Here is a 19,288-nt window from a genome sequence, read left to right on the forward strand (position 1 = left end):
ATTCGGTGGCCTGGGAAAACCGTGATAAACATACGGCGGTTCTGCCTGCCCCAGCCCCCGCTCCATCACCCGCTCCGTTACTTGCTCCGTCACCCGACGTCGTCAATCGCCCTCTATCAGCCAGTCAAGGCTCCAACACCTCTGCTGAGGGGAGTTGTCGCTCATTGGCATCTTCCGCTCGTTCAGATGCTCCTTCTCCTGCTACTCCTCTTCTCGGATTCCGTCAACAGTCTTTCTTGGAATCCGTATCCAAGAGACAACAGTTTGCGAGCACGCACCCGACGGTGCAAAAGCTGAACGTCCTCCTGTCCAAGTTGCTGGTGCTGCAGTCCCTCCCTTTCCAACTGGTGGACTCAGCACCTTTCCGAGAAATGATGGCTTGTGCCGCGCCGCGGTGGAGAGTGCCAAGCCGTCATTTCTTTGCCCAAAAGGCAGTGCCAGCCCTGCATTCACATGTAGAAGAGATGGTGGGCCAGTCTTTGAGCATGTCGGTCTCTGCCAAAGTGCACGGCAGCGCCGACGTGTGGAGCTGTAACTACGGTCAGGGACAGTACATGTCATTTACGGCCCACTGGGTGAACGTGGTGCCGGCACAGCCGCACCAGCAACTTGGACAGGTCACGACGCTTTTGCCTCCACGTTTGCACGTCCTTGGTCCAGCAAGCATGTCCGCCTCTACCACCTCTTTTTCCGCCGTGTCCTCAGCCGCCACCCCCGTGCCAAGTCCCATTACCCGACCGGCATATCACATGTGCAGGGCGCAACGGTGTCACGCTGTGCTGCACCTGGTATGCCTTGGCGAACGTAGTCACACAGGGGAGGAACTGCTGAGTGTAATGAACAGAGAAATCGACAGATGGCTGTCTCCGCGCAAACTAAAAATCGGAACCATGTTGACTGACAACGGAAAGAACATGGTGTCTGCTCTGCGTCAAGGAAGGTTGTGCCATGCGCCATGCATGGCTCACGTGTTCAATCTGGTTGTCAAGCGGTTCCTAAAATCCACCATCCCACTGCAAGACATCCTTAAAATGTCACGTAAACTGTGCATGCATTTCAGCCATTCCTACACCGCAAAGAACACCCTCATTGAGCTGCAGCGGCAGAACGGAATTCCACAGCATCGCCTGATCTGCGACGTTGCAACAAGGTGGAATTCAACCCTACACATGTTAGACCGCCTTTACGAGCAGCGAAAGGCCATCACCGATTTCCTGATGTTACAAGCGGATAAAGGTACTCCCCTGTGTAACTTAGATGTCAGCCATTGGCAGCTCATGCGTGACACCTGCCGCTTGCTCAGGCCCTTTGAGGAGGCCACGCTATTCGTGAGTCGGCAGGACTATGGGATGAACGACGTCATTCCTCTGTTGCACGTCCTGGAACAAATGCTGTTAACAATGGCTGGTCAGGGTGCGGTAGACGTGGCGCACAGATCTCAACGCCACATGACCCCTGTGGGGGCAGGACAGGAAGAAGAGGAGGAGGTAGAGGAGGACATTTGTGCTCAGGAATTATTGAGTGAAATGGGTGGTTTTTCCACTCAGCGGACAGGAGTGGAGGAGCAGGAGCATCTGGTAGAGGAGGAGGAGGAGGAGACAGAGGACCCAGACGCACCGTGGCAGTATGCTGTGGAGATGGAGGCAGGGAGTCCCTCGCATTCCTTGGCACAAATGGCCCATAGCATGCTCGGTTGCTTGCGTAGCGACAGCCGAATAATAACCATCAGACAGAGGGATGACTTTTGGCTGTCCACCTTGTTGGACCCTCGCTACCGGTCCAAAATGGTGGCCTTTTTCACACCTGCTGAGAGGGAGGCCAAAATTACGTACTATAAAAACCACCTATGTAGTCAGTTGGTCTCTGCCTTTGTGCGCCATCGTCCATCCTCAGACACTGTGGGCCCTGTGCGCTCGCGTTCCGCTGGCATGGCAGCAGGGGAGGGGTGGGGTGGTAGGAGCAGTGGCAGCTCCACCAGCAGCGGCTGCCTCAGTCTGCAGTCGATGATGAGTAGCTTTCTTCACCAGCGCAGTGAGGAAACTACTAACCAGCCGCAGCAGCAGCAGCAGCATCAGGTGGACCTGGAGCAGGAGCTCAAACAACAGGCTTGGGCCTACTTGGACAGCACCCTGCCAACCGAGGTAGACAATCCCCTTGACTACTGGGCAACGAAACTTGACCTTTGGCCCCAACTAGCTGAATTTGCCCTTGAAAGGCTGTCATGCCCGGCCAGTAGCGTGGCATCGGAGCGCGTGTTTAGTGCGGCAGGAGGTATTGTAACTCCGCGGAGGACACGACTGTCCACCCAAAGTGTGGAGAGACTCACGTTTGTGAAAATGAATCAGGCGTGGATTAGTCTGGATTTCAAACCACCAGTTCCTGACACAACTGACTAAATCCGCCATGAATCATGCCTCAAACATGTGCCACTTTCAGGTCTCCTCACACTGCTGGTGTGTTGAATTTTTTGACATAGGGTGCTGGCAGATTACGGGCCTCCTATAGCTGCTGCCAGGCCCCTAATCTGCCATAGGCCCCTATATACCACCTCCTCCTGCTGCTGCCAGGTCCAGAGTCTCTCATGGGTCCCTGTACGGCCTCCCATTGCTGCTGTCTCCATCGCCACACTCTGCTGCCATGTGCCACTTTCAGGTCTCTTCACACTGCTGGTGTGTTAAATTTTTTGACATAGGGTGCAGGCAGATTACGGGCCTCACATAGCTGCTGCCAGGCCCCTAATCTGCCATGGGCCCCTATATACCACCTCCTCCTGCTGCTGCCAGGTCCAGAGTCTCTCATGGGTCCCTGTACGGCCTCCCATTGCTGCTGTCTCCATCGCCACACTCTGCTGCCATGTGCCACTTTCAGGTCTCTTCACACTGCTGGTGTGTTAAATTTTTTGACATAGGGTGCTGCAAGATAACGGGCCTCACATAGCTGCTGCCAGGCCCCTAATCAGCCATGGGCCCCTATACCGCCTCCTCCTGCTGCTGCCAGGTCCAGAGTCTCTCATGCCATGTGCCACTTTCAGGTCTCTTCACACTGCTGGTGTGTTAAATTTTTTGACATAGGGTGCAGGCAGATTACGGGCCTCACATAGCTGCTGCCAGGCCCCTAATCTGCCATAGGCCCCTATATACCGCCTCCTCATGCTGCTGCCAGGTCCAGAGTCTCTCATGGGTCCCTGTACGGCCTCCCATTGCTGCTTTCTCCATCGCCACACTCTGCTGCCATGTGCCACTTTCAGGTCTCTTCACACTGCTGGTGTGTTAAATTTTTTGACATAGGGTGCAGGCAGATTACGGGCCTCACATAGCTGCTGCCAGGCCCCTAATCTGCCATGGGCCCCTATATACCGCCTCCTCATGCTGCTGCCAAGTCCAGAGTCTGTCATGGTCCCTGTACGGCCTCCCATTGCTGCTGTCTCCATCGCCACACTCTGCTGCCATGTGCCACTTTCAGGTCTCTTCATACTGCTGGTGTGTTAAATTTTTTGACATAGGGTGCAGGCAGATTACGGGCCTCACATAGCTGCTGCCAGGCCCCTAATCTGCCATGGGCCCCTATATACCGCCTCCTCATGCTGCTGCCAAGTCCAGAGTCTGTCATGGTCCCTGTACGGCCTCCCATTGCTGCTGTCTCCATCGCCACACTCTGCTGCCATGTGCCACTTTCAGGTCTCTTCACACTGCTGGTGTGTTTAATTTTTTGACATAGGGTGCAGGCAGATTACGGGCCTCACATAGCTGCTGCCAGGCCCCTAATCTGCCATGGGCCCCTATATACCGCCTCCTCATGCTGCTGCCAAGTCCAGAGTCTGTCATGGTCCCTGTACGGCCTCCCATTGCTGCTGTCTCCATCGCCACACTCTGCTGCCATGTGCCACTTTCAGGTCTCTTCACACTGCTGGTGTGTTAAATTTTTTGACATAGGGTGCAGGCAGATTACGGGCCTCACATAGCTGCTGCCAGGCCCCTAATCTGCCATAGGCCCCTATATACCGCCTCCTCATGCTGCTGCCAAGTCCAGAGTCTGTCATGGTCCCTGTACGGCCTCCCATTGCTGCTGTCTCCATCGCCACACTCTGCTGCCATGTGCCACTTTCAGGTCTCTTCACACTGCTGGTGTGTTAAATTTTTTGACATAGGGTGCTGCAAGATAACGGGCCTCACATAGCTGCTGCCAGGCCCCTAATCAGCCATGGGCCCCTATACCGCCTCCTCCTGCTGCTGCCAGGTCCAGAGTCTCTCATGCCATGTGCCACTTTCAGGTCTCTTCACACTGCTGGTGTGTTTAATTTTTTGACATAGGGTGCAGGCAGATTACGGGCCTCACATAGCTGCTGCCAGGCCCCTAATCTGCCATGGGCCCCTATATACCGCCTCCTCATGCTGCTGCCAAGTCCAGAGTCTGTCATGGTCCCTGTACGGCCTCCCATTGCTGCTGTCTCCATCGCCACACTCTGCTGCCATGTGCCACTTTCAGGTCTCTTCACACTGCTGGTGTGTTAAATTTTTTGACATAGGGTGCAGGCAGATTACGGGCCTCACATAGCTGCTGCCAGGCCCCTAATCTGCCATGGGCCCCTATATACCGCCTCCTCATGCTGCTGCCAAGTCCAGAGTCTGTCATGGTCCCTGTACGGCCTCCCATTGCTGCTGTCTCCATCGCCACACTCTGCTGCCATGTGCCACTTTCAGGTCTCTTCACACTGCTGGTGTGTTAAATTTTTTGACATAGGGTGCAGGCAGATTACGGGCCTCACATAGCTGCTGCCAGGCCCCTAATCTGCCATGGGCCCCTATATACCACCTCCTCCTGCTGCTGCCAGGTCCAGAGTCTCTCATGGGTCCCTGTACGGCCTCCCATTGCTGCTGTCTCCATCGCCACACTCTGCTGCCATGTGCCACTTTCAGGTCTCTTCACACTGCTGGTGTGTTAAATTTTTTGACATAGGGTGCTGCAAGATAACGGGCCTCACATAGCTGCTGCCAGGCCCCTAATCAGCCATGGGCCCCTATACCGCCTCCTCCTGCTGCTGCCAGGTCCAGAGTCTCTCATGCCATGTGCCACTTTCAGGTCTCTTCACACTGCTGGTGTGTTTAATTTTTTGACATAGGGTGCAGGCAGATTACGGGCCTCACATAGCTGCTGCCAGGCCCCTAATCTGCCATGGGCCCCTATATACCGCCTCCTCATGCTGCTGCCAAGTCCAGAGTCTGTCATGGTCCCTGTACGGCCTCCCATTGCTGCTGTCTCCATCGCCACACTCTGCTGCCATGTGCCACTTTCAGGTCTCTTCACACTGCTGGTGTGTTAAATTTTTTGACATAGGGTGCAGGCAGATTACGGGCCTCACATAGCTGCTGCCAGGCCCCTAATCTGCCATGGGCCCCTATATACCGCCTCCTCATGCTGCTGCCAAGTCCAGAGTCTGTCATGGTCCCTGTACGGCCTCCCATTGCTGCTGTCTCCATCGCCACACTCTGCTGCCATGTGCCACTTTCAGGTCTCTTCACACTGCTGGTGTGTTAAATTTTTTGACATAGGGTGCAGGCAGATTACGGGCCTCACATAGCTGCTGCCAGGCCCCTAATCTGCCATAGGCCCCTATATACCGCCTCCTCATGCTGCTGCCAAGTCCAGAGTCTGTCATGGTCCCTGTACGGCCTCCCATTGCTGCTGTCTCCATCGCCACACTCTGCTGCCATGTGCCACTTTCAGGTCTCTTCACACTGCTGGTGTGTTAAATTTTTTGACATAGGGTGCTGCAAGATAACGGGCCTCACATAGCTGCTGCCAGGCCCCTAATCAGCCATGGGCCCCTATACCGCCTCCTCCTGCTGCTGCCAGGTCCAGAGTCTCTCATGCCATGTGCCACTTTCAGGTCTCTTCACACTGCTGGTGTGTTTAATTTTTTGACATAGGGTGCAGGCAGATTACGGGCCTCACATAGCTGCTGCCAGGCCCCTAATCTGCCATGGGCCCCTATATACCGCCTCCTCATGCTGCTGCCAAGTCCAGAGTCTGTCATGGTCCCTGTACGGCCTCCCATTGCTGCTGTCTCCATCGCCACACTCTGCTGCCATGTGCCACTTTCAGGTCTCTTCACACTGCTGGTGTGTTAAATTTTTTGACATAGGGTGCAGGCAGATTACGGGCCTCACATAGCTGCTGCCAGGCCCCTAATCTGCCATGGGCCCCTATATACCGCCTCCTCATGCTGCTGCCAAGTCCAGAGTCTGTCATGGTCCCTGTACGGCCTCCCATTGCTGCTGTCTCCATCGCCACACTCTGCTGCCATGTGCCACTTTCAGGTCTCTTCACACTGCTGGTGTGTTAAATTTTTTGACATAGGGTGCAGGCAGATTACGGGCCTCACATAGCTGCTGCCAGGCCCCTAATCTGCCATAGGCCCCTATATACCGCCTCCTCATGCTGCTGCCAAGTCCAGAGTCTGTCATGGTCCCTGTACGGCCTCCCATTGCTGCTGTCTCCATCGCCACACTCTGCTGCCATGTGCCACTTTCAGGTCTCTTCACACTGCTGGTGTGTTAAATTTTTTGACATAGGGTGCAGGCAGATTACGGGCCTCACATAGCTGCTGCCAGGCCCCTAATCTGCCATGGGCCCCTATATACCACCTCCTCCTGCTGCTGCCAGGTCCAGAGTCTCTCATGGGTCCCTGTACGGCCTCCCATTGCTGCTGTCTCCATCGCCACACTCTGCTGCCATGTGCCACTTTCAGGTCTCTTCACACTGCTGGTGTGTTAAATTTTTTGACATAGGGTGCTGCAAGATAACGGGCCTCACATAGCTGCTGCCAGGCCCCTAATCAGCCATGGGCCCCTATACCGCCTCCTCCTGCTGCTGCCAGGTCCAGAGTCTCTCATGCCATGTGCCACTTTCAGGTCTCTTCACACTGCTGGTGTGTTTAATTTTTTGACATAGGGTGCAGGCAGATTACGGGCCTCACATAGCTGCTGCCAGGCCCCTAATCTGCCATGGGCCCCTATATACCGCCTCCTCATGCTGCTGCCAAGTCCAGAGTCTGTCATGGTCCCTGTACGGCCTCCCATTGCTGCTGTCTCCATCGCCACACTCTGCTGCCATGTGCCACTTTCAGGTCTCTTCACACTGCTGGTGTGTTAAATTTTTTGACATAGGGTGCAGGCAGATTACGGGCCTCACATAGCTGCTGCCAGGCCCCTAATCTGCCATGGGCCCCTATATACCGCCTCCTCATGCTGCTGCCAAGTCCAGAGTCTGTCATGGTCCCTGTACGGCCTCCCATTGCTGCTGTCTCCATCGCCACACTCTGCCATGTGCCACTTTCAGGTCTCTTCACACTGCTGGTGTGTTTAATTTTTTGACATAGGGTGCAGGCAGATTACGGGCCTCACATAGCTGCTGCCAGGCCCCTAATCTGCCATAGGCCCCTATATACCGCCTCCTCATGCTGCTGCCAGGTCCAGAGTCTCTCATGGGTCCCTGTACGGCCTCCCATTGCTGCTTTCTCCATCGCCACACTCTGCCATGTGCCACTTTCAGGTCTCCTCACACACTGCTGGTGTGTTGAATTTTTTGACATAGGGTGCTGGCAGATTACGGGCCTCCCATAGCTGCTGCCAGGCCCCTAATCTGCCATGGGCCCCTATATACCGCCTCCTCATGCTGCTGCCAAGTCCAGAGTCTGTCATGGGTCCCTGTACGGCCTCCCATTGCTGCTGTCTCCATCGCCACACTCTGCCATGTGCCACTTTCAGGTCTCCTCACACACTGCTGGTGTGTAGAATTTTTTGACATAGGGTGCTGGCAGATTACGGGCCTCCCATAGCTGCTGCCAGGCCCCTAATCTGCCATGGGCCCCTATATACCGCCTCCTCATGCTGCTGCCAAGTCCAGAGTCTGTCATGGGTCCCTGTACGGCCTCCCATTGCTGCTGTCTCCATCGCCACACTCTGCCATGTGCCACTTTCAGGTCTCCTCACACTGCTGGTGTGTTGAATTTTTTGACATAGGGTGCTGGCAGATTACGGGCCTCCTATAGCTGCTGCCAGGCCCCTAATCTGCCATGGGCCCCTATATACCGCCTCCTCATGCTGCTGCCAAGTTCAGAGTCTGTCATGGGTCCCTGTACGGCCTCCCATTGCTGCTGTCTCCATCGCCACACTCTGCCATGTGCCACTTTCAGGTCTCCTCACACTGCTGGTGTGTTGAATTTTTTGACATAGGGTGCTGGCAGATTACGGGCCTCCTATAGCTGCTGCCAGGCCCCTAATCTGCCATAAGCCCCTATATACCGCCTCCTCATGCTGCTGCCAAGTCCAGAGTCTGTCATGGGTCCCTGTACGGCCTCCCATTGCTGCTGTCTCCATCGCCACACTCTGCCATGTGCCACTTTCAGGTCTCCTCACACACTGCTGGTGTGTTGAATTTTTTGACATAGGGTGCTGGCAGATTACGGGCCTCCTATAGCTGCTGCCAGGCCCCTAATCTGCCGTAGGCCCCTATATACCGCCTCCTCATGCTGCTGCCAGGTCCAGAGTCTCTCATGGGTCCCTGTACGGCCTCCCATTGCTGCTGTCTCCATCGCCACACTCTGCCATGTGCCACTTTCAGGTCTCCTCACACTGCTGGTGTGTTCCATTTTTTGTCATAGGGTGCTGGCAGATTATGGGCCTCCCATAACTGCTGCCAGGCCCCTAATCTGCCATGGGCCCCTATACCGACTCCTCATGCTGTGACGTTGCAACAAGGTGGAATTCAACCCTACATATGTTAGACCGCCTTTACGAACAGCAAAAGGCCATCACAGATTTCCTGATGTTAAAAGCAGATAAAGGTACTCCCTGTGTAACTTAGATGTCAGCCATTGGCAGCTCATGCGTGACACCTGCGCTTGCTCAGGCCCTTTGAGGAGGCCACGCTATTCGTGAGTCGGCAGGACTATGGGATGAACGACGTCATTCCTCTGTTGCACGTCCTGGAACAAATGCTGTTAACAATGGCTGGTCAGGGTGCGGTAGACGTGGCGCACAGATCTCAACGCCACATGGCCCCTGTGGGGGCAGGACTGGAAGAAGAGGAGGAGGTAGAGGAGGACATTGGTGCTCAGGAATTATTGAGTGAAATGGGTGGTTTTTCCACTCAGCGGACAGGAGTGGAGGAGCAGGAGCATCTGGTAGAGGAGGAGGAAGAGGAGACAGAGGACCTAGACGCACCGTGGCAGTATGCTGTGGAGATGGAGGCAGGGAGTCCCTCGCATTCCTTGGCACAAATGGCCCATAGCATGCTCGGTTGCTTGCGTAGCGACAGCCGAATAATAACCATCAGACAGAGGGATGACTTTTGGCTGTCCACCTTGTTGGACCCTCGCTACCGTTCAAAAATGGTGGCCTTTTTCACACCTGCTGAGAGGGAGGCCAAAATAACGTACTATAAAAAACACCTATGTAGTCAGCTGGTCTCTGCCTGTCTGCGCCAACGTCCATCCTCAGACACTGTGGGCCCTGTGCGCTCGTGTTCCGCTGCCATGGCAGCAGGGGAGGGGTGGGGTGGTAGGAGCAGTGGCAGCTCCACCAGCAGCGGCTGCCTCAGTCTGCAGTCGATGATGAGTAGCTTTCTTCACCAGCGCAGTGAGGAAACTACTAACCAGCCGCAGCAGCAGCAGCAGCATCAGGTGGACCTGGAGCAGGACCTCAAACAACAGGCTTAGGCCTACTTGGACAGCACCCTGCCAACCGAGGTAGACAATCCCCTTGACTACTGGGCAACGAAACTTGACCTTTGGCCCCAACTAGCTGAATTTGCCCTTGAAAGGCTGTCATGCCCGGCCAGTAGCGTGGCATCGGAGCGCGTGTTTAGTGCGGCAGGAGGTATTGCAACTCCGCGGAGGACACGACTGTCCACCCAAAGTGTGGAGAGACTCACGTTTGTGAAAATGAATCAGGCGTGGATTAGTCTGGATTTCAAACCACCAGTTCCTGACACAACTGACTAAATCCGCCATGAATCATGCCCCAAACATGTGCCACTTTCAGGTCTCCTCACACTGCTGGTGTGTTCCATTTTTTGTCATAGGGTGCTGGCAGATTACGGGCCTCCCATAGCTGCTGCCAGGCCCCTAATCTGCCATGGGCCCCTATACCGCCTCCTCATGCTGCTGCCAGGTCCAGAGTCTCTCATGGGTCCCTGTACGGCCTCCCATTGCTGCTGTCTCCATCGCCACACTCTGCCATGTGCCACTTTCAGGTCTCCTCACACTGCTGGTGGGTTCCATTTTTTGTCATAGGGTGCTGGCAGATTACGGGCCTCCCATAGCTGCTGCCAGGCCCGTAATCTGCCATGGGCCCCCGTACCGACTCCTCATGCTGCTGCCAGGCCCGTAATCTGTCATGGGCCACTGTTGTCGCTTGTTGGCATATTCCGCTCGTTCAGATGCTCCTTCTCCTGCTACTCCTCTTCACGGATTCCGTCAGCAGTCTTTCTTGGAATCCGTTTCCAAGAGACAACAGTTTGCGAGCACGCACCCGACGGTGCAGAAGCTGAACGTCCTCCTGTCCAAGTTGCTGCTGCCAGGCTCGTAATCTGTCATGCGCCCCTGTACCGCCTCCTCATGCTGCTGCCAGGTCCAGAGTGTGTCATGGGCCCCCGTACCGACTCCTCATGCTGCTGCCAGGCCCGTAATCTGTCATGGGCCCCTGTACCGCCTCCCCATGCTGCTGCCAGGTCCAGAGTGTGTCATGGGTCCCTGTACGGCCTCCCATTGCTGCTGCCAGGCCCGTAATCTGCCATGGGCCCCTGTACCGACTCCTCATGCTGCTGCCAGGCCCGTAATCTGTCATGGGCCCCTGTACCGCCTCCTCATGCTGCTGCCAGGTCCAGAGTGTGTCATGGGTCCCTGTACGGCCTCCCATTGCTGCTGTCTCTATCGCCACACTCTGCCATGTGCCACTTTCAGGTCTCCTCACACTGCTGGTGGTTTCCATTTTTGTCATAGGGTGCTGTATGGCCTCCCATTGCTGCTGCCTCCACCGCCACACTGTGGCTCCACACTCTGGTTTTGGCCCCGTGACTGCCCAAATGAGTGAAGTGTGCGGTGATTCTAAGATCGACGGCACTCATCTGCATGTCATACTGACTGACAGTATTATTTCTCTTCCCCAGCAGACTCCAAGGGCATTTAAATTAAAGGTACAGTGTTCTGCACTAATATTAAGTCTCTCTGAAGCCTAGAAACACCCTTTTTTAAGTTAAATTCACAGCGAATTTATTCGACTCGAATCGAATATTGTCCACGAATTCGCCGAATCAGTCGAATCGAATTTTTCATTTCTTCGCTCATCTCTACCTATAACGCTACCACCTCCCCCTCTCTCCCCCTCTCTGTTGGGGTCCCCCAAGGCTCTGTCCACGGGCCCCTTCTTTTCTCCATCTACACCTCCTCCATCGGCAAACTGATACACTCCCACGGCTTCAACTATCACCACTACGCCGAAGACACGCAAATTTATCTCTCCACCCCTCACCTCACCCCTTCAGTCTCCACCCATATCACCCACCTACTGAATGACATATCAGACTGGATGTCGCCCCAATTTCATCAAATTGAACCTTTCCAAAACCGAGCTCCTAGTTTTCCCCCCAGCCCGCGCCCCCCCCCCCATCCTTTCCATCATGACCAACAACGCCACCATCAATCCCACAGCTCAAGCCAAAGTCCTAGGTGTCACCCTAGACTCCGACCTGTCCTTCCAACCCCATGTCCAATCGCTGGCAAATTGATGCAGGCTCCACCTCCTCAACATCTCCAAGATACGTACGTTCCTAACCCCAGACACTACTAAACAACTCGTTCACTCCCTTATTATCTCACGTCTGGACTACTGCAACTCCTTTCTCACCGGCCTACCCCAACACAGGCTATCCCCGCTTCAGTCTACCCTGAACTCAGTGGCCAGACTCATCCACCTTACCAACCGCTCCACTTCCACCAGCCCCCTCTGTCATTCCCTCCACTGGCTTCCGATTGCCCAACGCATTAAATTCAAACTACTAACATTGACATACAAAGCCATTCATAACACTGCCCCAAACTACCTCACCGACCTGATACCCAAATACCACCCAACCTGTACTCTTCGCTCCTCATAAGACCTCCTACTTTCTAGCTCCCTGGTCTCCTCCTCCCACGCCCGACTGCAGGACTTCAACAGGACTTCCCCCATCCTCTGGAACTCTCTACCCCAATCCATCAGACTGTCACCTACCCTCCTCACCTTCAGGCACACCCTGAAAACCCATCTCTTCAGGGAAGCCTATCCCACCCGCACCTAACAGCTGATCTCCACTCCTCCTACCACTCCATCCCCCACAGCCACTTCCTCCTGTACCACTATCCCCTCCCTCCTAGATTGTAAGCTCAAAAGAGCAGGGCCCTCGAACCCCTCGTGTATTGTTTTATTGCTGTATTGTCTCATGTACTGTCCCCCACTATAATGTACAATGCTGAGCAAACCTTTTGGCTCTATATAAAGACTGTATAATAATAATCATATAATAATATTAGAATGAACTGGTTGCACAGGCACAGCCACTGGTCCAAATGTGAAAAGCGTGCAGGTGAGAAGCCCTGAAAGCAGACAGTGTGCATTTGGAGCTACTCACCCACACACGTGTCTCATTTTACAGATCCGTGTAGTCTCTCTGCCCTAATAGACTTCAATGGGTTGCTTGCATGCAGCACCTGGAAGTTCAGTCTTTGCAAAAAACTACCTGTTCATACTATGAGGCAATCATCACCCATGTGAAAAAGGCCTAAGTGGATTCATGGATGTTTTCTATATCTACTTGGAGTTCAGCTTTAAGCAGTAGTAAACCAAAAACAAAAATGTAATATGTTGCAGTTTGCCAGTCCTTAGATGTGGTGGCTGCATTAGTTTTCTTTTTTTCCCCTTTCTATCACCTGGTGATCCAGCCAGTAACATACTTCCTGTCTTGGGGTATCTGCATTCTGGATGAAGTGGTAAAAGCAGAAACCTTTGGACAGCAATATTATCAGTCTGGGGGGAGGGTAGTATTAGATGTACAGTACTAGCAGATTTAGATGGACTTGGCTAACAAACTGAACCCGAACTCCAACTCACACGTTATAAGCAGTTACAGTAACAGCTTTTTCTTACTGGCCAGATCACCAGATGAAAATAAAGGATAAAAGCCCCCGAAAAAGAACACTAATGCAACCACCACATCTAAGAATCGGTAAGCTGCAATTTAAAAGAGAAGCTGGGGCTTGTAAAAAAACAAACATTCATACTTACCTGGGTGGATGCAGCATCGGTCCAATGCAGCAGCTGTCCCCCGCCACTTCTAAGACCAAGAGATCAAACACCACTGATTGATCAGTTCTTGGTCTTCACTGAGCACTTCACTGAGAACTTGGGTCTTGGTCTTCACTGAGCAGAGAGCGGGTGACTGTAAGTCAACCGCTCTCTGCTCTGCCCTCCAGTGCTCACTAGACCACTTAGCTGTGGAGGGGGCAGGATTACTGGCTCAAACGGCAAGCTGAGAGGCTAAGCCAGCTGCTGGTCTAGGTAGATCAAGTAAAAATGTAGCACAGCCAGCCTGCCTGTACCAGGCCTGGGTCTTGTCAGTTCAGCTGTATTGTCTTATTGCTGACTCTTGTGCCTCCCCCTGCAACACTTCCCACTTCTTCCCTCTTTTTCCCTTCTTCTGCACTGCAGAGGGATCGGTATCTGCACTCCAACCCACTGCTCTCTTGGCCCCCTTGTGTGCCCCCTTCCCCTGCAGCGCTGCCAGCTTCCTATTTACTGGCTCCCTCCTTTCTTGAATGAATCAGGAATCTGTACCAATCACTCCTGTGGCCATTCATCACTGAAGCATAATGAACTGCGTTTGCTATGCTTCAGGTTGTGAATGAGCAGGAAGTCTCAGAGCACTGCCCATTCATTCACGGTCCAGTGCAGTTGAGGCTGCATTGAAAGGGACTGATGAATGTTCTCAGTCCCTTTCTCGGTCTCAAAAGTGAGACATTTAAGGTCTGATTAGACCCCTGATATTTCACCAAAGGACCCCCAACAGGGCAGTTAAAAAAACGCAAAAACAAACACAATTCTAAAAAAAATATTAAAATTGTAAACAACCTTTGAAAAGCACTAACGCTGAACTTCCCTCTCTCAGTCAACATTGACTATTTTTAATTTTTATACTGCTAGCATTGGTAAATAGATAGGAAAGTATTGTATGCAGGGATGTTGAATTTGCATCGCCCGACACCCGGGACATGTAGTTCCAGGTGCCAGGCAGGTATTTTTCTTCAACATTCAGCCCTGCTGCGGGCAAGCAGCAGGGCTTACCTGTCAGGTGGAAGCAGTCGGGTGGTAGCGCTGCCACGATTGCTTTCACACAGTGTCAGCCTCTCTCCTCCCCCCCTGTGTGAACCTCCCTCCGCTATGTCTCCCGGGCTCCAGTTGCCCATCTGTGGGCCCGGGACCTGTTCACCGCCGTCGGTTAGAGGGGAGGGAAGAGAGCGGATGTGTCCATTCTGCTCCCCTTCTTGTCCCAATAGGGAAGGGACATTATGATGTCACTTCCGGGTCCCCATTGAGAGATTCCATGGAGGACAGGCAAGAATGTAATGTGGTGCGATGTGCTCCGTATTACATTCAGTGGAGCAGAGGGGAAACATCCAGGGTCTTTTGGATCTTGGATGTCTCAATAAACAGAACCTGTCACCAAAAATCATTACATAAGGGGCTTTGTACCCTATGTTGTGAAAAAAGTTTATTTTAATTGTAAAAAATGAAAGTTACACGCAAGCACAACCCCCCCAAAAATTGAGGCCCCCCCACCCCCACATATCCAAACGTAAAAGTAGACATTGGGGCGCCAACACTTGAAAACATTGATTGTGATACACGTTATATATCGCCCCGCATGCCAGAATGAGAGCAATAATTCTAGCACAGAACATCCTCCATAACACTATACTGATGACCGATGAGGGGCTTTAAAAGTGTCGCCTCTAGAAAATATAGGGTACTAAAGTTCGTCGCCATTTCACGAGTGCAAATTTAAGGTTTGATAAGTTGGATATCTATTTACACGGTGCAACCTCATCTTTTATATTTTACAAAAAATATAGTAATTAATTGGTACTAGCGACATAAAAAATTGGAACTACCACTATTTTATTCTCTAGGGTGCCTGCTTTCAGAAAATATATAATGGGGGTTTTGTGTAATCTTTAGGCTTAAAATTATTGTTTAAACTTGTGCAAAAAATGCAAAAAACAGCTCTGGTAGCAAAAAACGCAAAAATGGCTCTGGCAGCTAAAGGGATAAAGCTGGACACTCCTTTCCTGAGGAGCAGCCAATCAGTGATCATTACACTGCAAGGTCTCTCCCCTCCCTGCTAGTTCCCGGGTGCAGTGCTGGAGACAGGCAGGGAGGGGAGGAGGAGATAAACAGCCCAATGTTAAAAATATTACATGTTCAAGTCTTCATAAAGCCTCTCCCCCCCTTTTTTTTTTAAAGCCCCAGACATTCCTAAAAGCACCCCAGATTTAAATACGGTTTTGGTTAAAAAAACATTTTTTTTATCTGGACAAGTAGATTGTCATGAGGGAAAAGCAGATTGGGGCCCCGATTTAGTCCCGGGACAAGTAGCTTTTTCAAAAATTTCCACACTCCTGTGTATGTCATATATCAACTTTTTAAAAAATATTTCATTCGTTACTTTCTGGTTTTCATGCCGACGTAAATGATGTCATATATCCCAGGAGTCTAGAGGCGGGGAGGAAGGGTTTTCTTAGCTAAGCACACCCTCCAGCCTGCATGCTTGGGATAAGGGCAGATGGATTCCAGGAATTAAATGGTACATGAATTATCTGCCCTTACTCAAAATGGCCACAGCCCAAAATGCTGGGGGGGGGGGGGGGGTTCAACGTGATTTCTAAACAAGATAAAGAATGGAGACATGGGTGTATGGGGGAGTTTACTTTGACTATTAAAAATGAATTAAAGAGCATTTTTGGTTTGTGGTGCTCAGATGCAGTGAGTTCTGCTTTAAGGACGCTCTGAAGAGCAGTCAGCATTTGGATAGGCAGTAAGGAGGTATATTGCCTCCTCAACTACTTGCTTTAATCCTGCAATAGCGCACCGCAACCATATGCTTTGCACACAGTTGCAAGGTGCTTGCAGAGCAGCACTTTTCACCTGAATGGGTCTTGTTTGATGGGGGTATAAGCTCTGCCATAGCTGCAAAGCATTGCATTTTAGCAAAAATATCTTGCATGATCACTAACAGCAGTCCTGGGTCCAGGTATCTGGGTGGATTCCAACTTCTGCAGGGCCTGGACTGTCTGAGTGATATCAGCTGACAGCAAACTTTAGCCCGTTGTCAGCTGAAAACGTGTCATAGGAGTGCAGAACGAAATAATCCCAAGAAGTAGGGCCAACAAGAGCTTTGGGCCTACTTCTCCTTTAATACATTTCTGTTTTTGATATAATTCTGCTTTAAAGTAGAACTATAGGCAAACCTATATAACCCGTCAGATTTTGTTTCGCCATCTGTGTCCCATTGTGGAGATTTCCCTTCACTTTCTGTCTGATAGCCAAATAGGAAGTGAGAGAAAATCCATTCTAATAAGGGAATTCCTTGGGGCTCCCCAGGTCACCAGAACTATTGTCCCCATTGGAAGATTTCCCCTCTATTACTTTTCTGGGGATAACCTAATATTTGGGATTTTCTTTTACTTTCAATGATTCACCTTTCGTAACATGTTACACCCATATTCAGGGTGCAACAGTAACATGATACAGCTATCAGAGGATCTTCTCCTCCCTGCTAGCTGTCACAATTTAAACAGTTTCCGATTGTGCTATAGCCACCCATGGACGTCCTCCGAGAACCGCACCTCCCGCGTGCCCCAGGGGGCGCGCACTGTGCGAGGTCTGTGATTGCTGTGTCCTTCGGGCATAGCTGATCACAGGACTAAGGAGTGAGCCAATCACAGCCGCTTTTACCATCACAGCTGATCACAGGGTAAATCGGAAATGCCGGTTATTGGTGCGTGAGGAGAGGAGAGCCAGAGTGAGGAGAGCTAGTAAGCAGCATTTTGCAGGGGGACATCTACACTGATCAATAGGGCAGCCCCATCAGTTCGACCAATAGTACCCATCAGTGCCCATGTGTGCTGGAAATCGGTGCCCATCAGTTGAATCAGAGACCATCAATGCCCATCAGTTGAATCAGCGCCCATCAGTGCCACCTATCAGTGCCCATCAGTGCCCTTAATGCTGCCCATAAGTGCCACATAACAGTGCCCATCAGTGCTGCCTAACAGTGCCCATCAGTGCTGCCCATCAGTGCCAGCTAACAGTGCCCATCAATACCACCTATCAGTGCAGCTTCATCAGTTCTCATCAGTTGAATCAGTGACCATCAGTGCCACTTATCAGTGCCCATCAGTGCCCCTTTGTACTGCCCATCAGTGCCACCTAACAGTGCCCATCAGTGCCCCCTAACAGTGCCCATCAGTGCTGCCCATCAATGCCACCTAACAGTGCCCAGTACCTTTATACCAGAAACTAAGAACATTGTTTTTTACATTTTTGTTTGTTTAGCAAAAAATGAAAACCCCAGTGGTGATTAAATACCACCAAAAGAAAGCTCTATTTGTTTAAAAAAAAAGATAAAAATTTAGTTTGGTTACAGTGTTGCATGACCACGCAATTGTCATTCAAAGTATGAGAGTGCTGAAAGCTGAAAATTGGTCTAGGCAAGAAGGAGGTAAAAGTGTCCGGTAGGCAAGTGGTTAAATTAAAATATGGCCGTGTGGGGCTCTGCCCTCCCAGCTGCGTGATTCATTCACGGTGTTCTGTGAATGTATGAACTACTAGTCCTGACAGCCTTTGTGGCTGTTAGTTTTTAGTTCTCAATAAACAACCATGGTGCTGTTGAGTTCCATGGTAGTTCATTGATTCTTGTGGTCAATATAAGTATCTGCTTGCCCGTACATGATGTACGGACAAGCAGATATGCTGACAGGTCTGCAGGAGACCTGCATGGCACCAGCGATCTGCTGATTGCTGGTGCGTTGCTTTAGAGGCTTGCTATCTGCAAAAAAAATTTATTTTTTTTTATATAAAAAGGTGATATAATCCTTTAACGGGGCCACAGACACCAGTAAAAACTGACAGCTGATCTAATCCCTCTGCACTGTATACAAAACTAGAAAAAAAAGGGAAAAAAAGTGTACTTCATAGTTGTTGCAGGAATGACAATTTGCATCTTGCAAAATAAAATGTAGCATTAACAATGTGCAGCATAGTGATACGCAGCATAAGCTGAGTTTCCATGAAGATAAACGTACAAAAATAGGATACAGAATGTGTCCTTAGATGACCTGCATTATCCAATCTATTAACAATAACTAAAGACAAGTATTTTCAGTTTCTGATAAGTGATATACAACAGGCTGCAAAACATAAATAAAATATTTTGTGAAGAGACATAATCGTCCATTTTACCTCATGGTTCTATGATGAAAGTTTTCCCAGTTTTAGGAAGTTTCTAAATGCGGCTGGCAAGCTTGTGTACTTCTACAGACTCCTCCCTCCTCTAAGTGGCAGCGTAGTTAAAGGGGAAATCTCATCTAACAGCTAGATTATGCTTTGCATATGTAAGATGTGAATAATTTAAATAAAATGTGAAAAACATACAATTTGGAGATGGAGAGTTTGTGCAAACGTTTAGGTTAACTGATGTGGTACGCAGAATCTTTACATCTCAGTGTATTACCATGTACAGTACTGTGCAAAGGTATTAGGCAGGTGTGAAAGAATGCTGTAAATTAACCACTTCAAGGCTGGACATTTTCACCCCCTTCCTGTCCAAGTCAATTTTCAGCTTTCAGTGCTATCACACTTTGAATGACAATTGCGTGGTCATGCAACACTGTACCCATATGAATTTGTTAGCATTTTTTTGAGACAGATAAAACTTTATTGTGGTGGTATTTATTTACCACTGGGATTTTTATTTTTTTGCTATATAAATGAAAAAGTCCAAACATTTTGAAAAAAAAGTGTTTTTCTTATAAAATTTTGCAAATAAATAATCTTTCTGTATAAATCTTGGCCAAAATGTATTCAGCTATCTTTTTAGTAAAAAAAATAACCCAAATTAGTTTATAAACAAAAATTATAATTTTTCTAAAAAATGTTTTACATTTTTATTTTATTTTTTCATATTATTATTTATG

The 19,288-nt window shown here is 50.7% G+C and overlaps 1 protein-coding gene across 1 annotated transcript in view; it reads right to left on the reverse strand.

Annotated features, from left to right (window-relative positions):
- The window catches only part of LOC149473682 (prostaglandin reductase 1-like), a 65,622-nt gene extending 46,991 nt beyond the window's left edge, over positions 1–18,631 (reverse strand). The window contains exon 1 of the mRNA XM_089674748.1: positions 18,555–18,631. Coding sequence (XP_089530874.1) covers positions 18,555–18,559 — 5 coding nt within the window. The 5' untranslated portion in view covers positions 18,560–18,631. The remainder of the gene's footprint in view (positions 1–18,554) is intronic.
- Positions 18,632–19,288: the final 657 nt, after the last annotated feature.

Source organism: Staurois parvus, unplaced genomic scaffold, assembly GCF_062004578.1.
Source record: "Staurois parvus isolate SC_StPar_1 unplaced genomic scaffold, SC_StPar_1.0 ptg000012l, whole genome shotgun sequence".
NCBI classification, from domain to species: Eukaryota; Metazoa; Chordata; class Amphibia; order Anura; family Ranidae; genus Staurois; species Staurois parvus.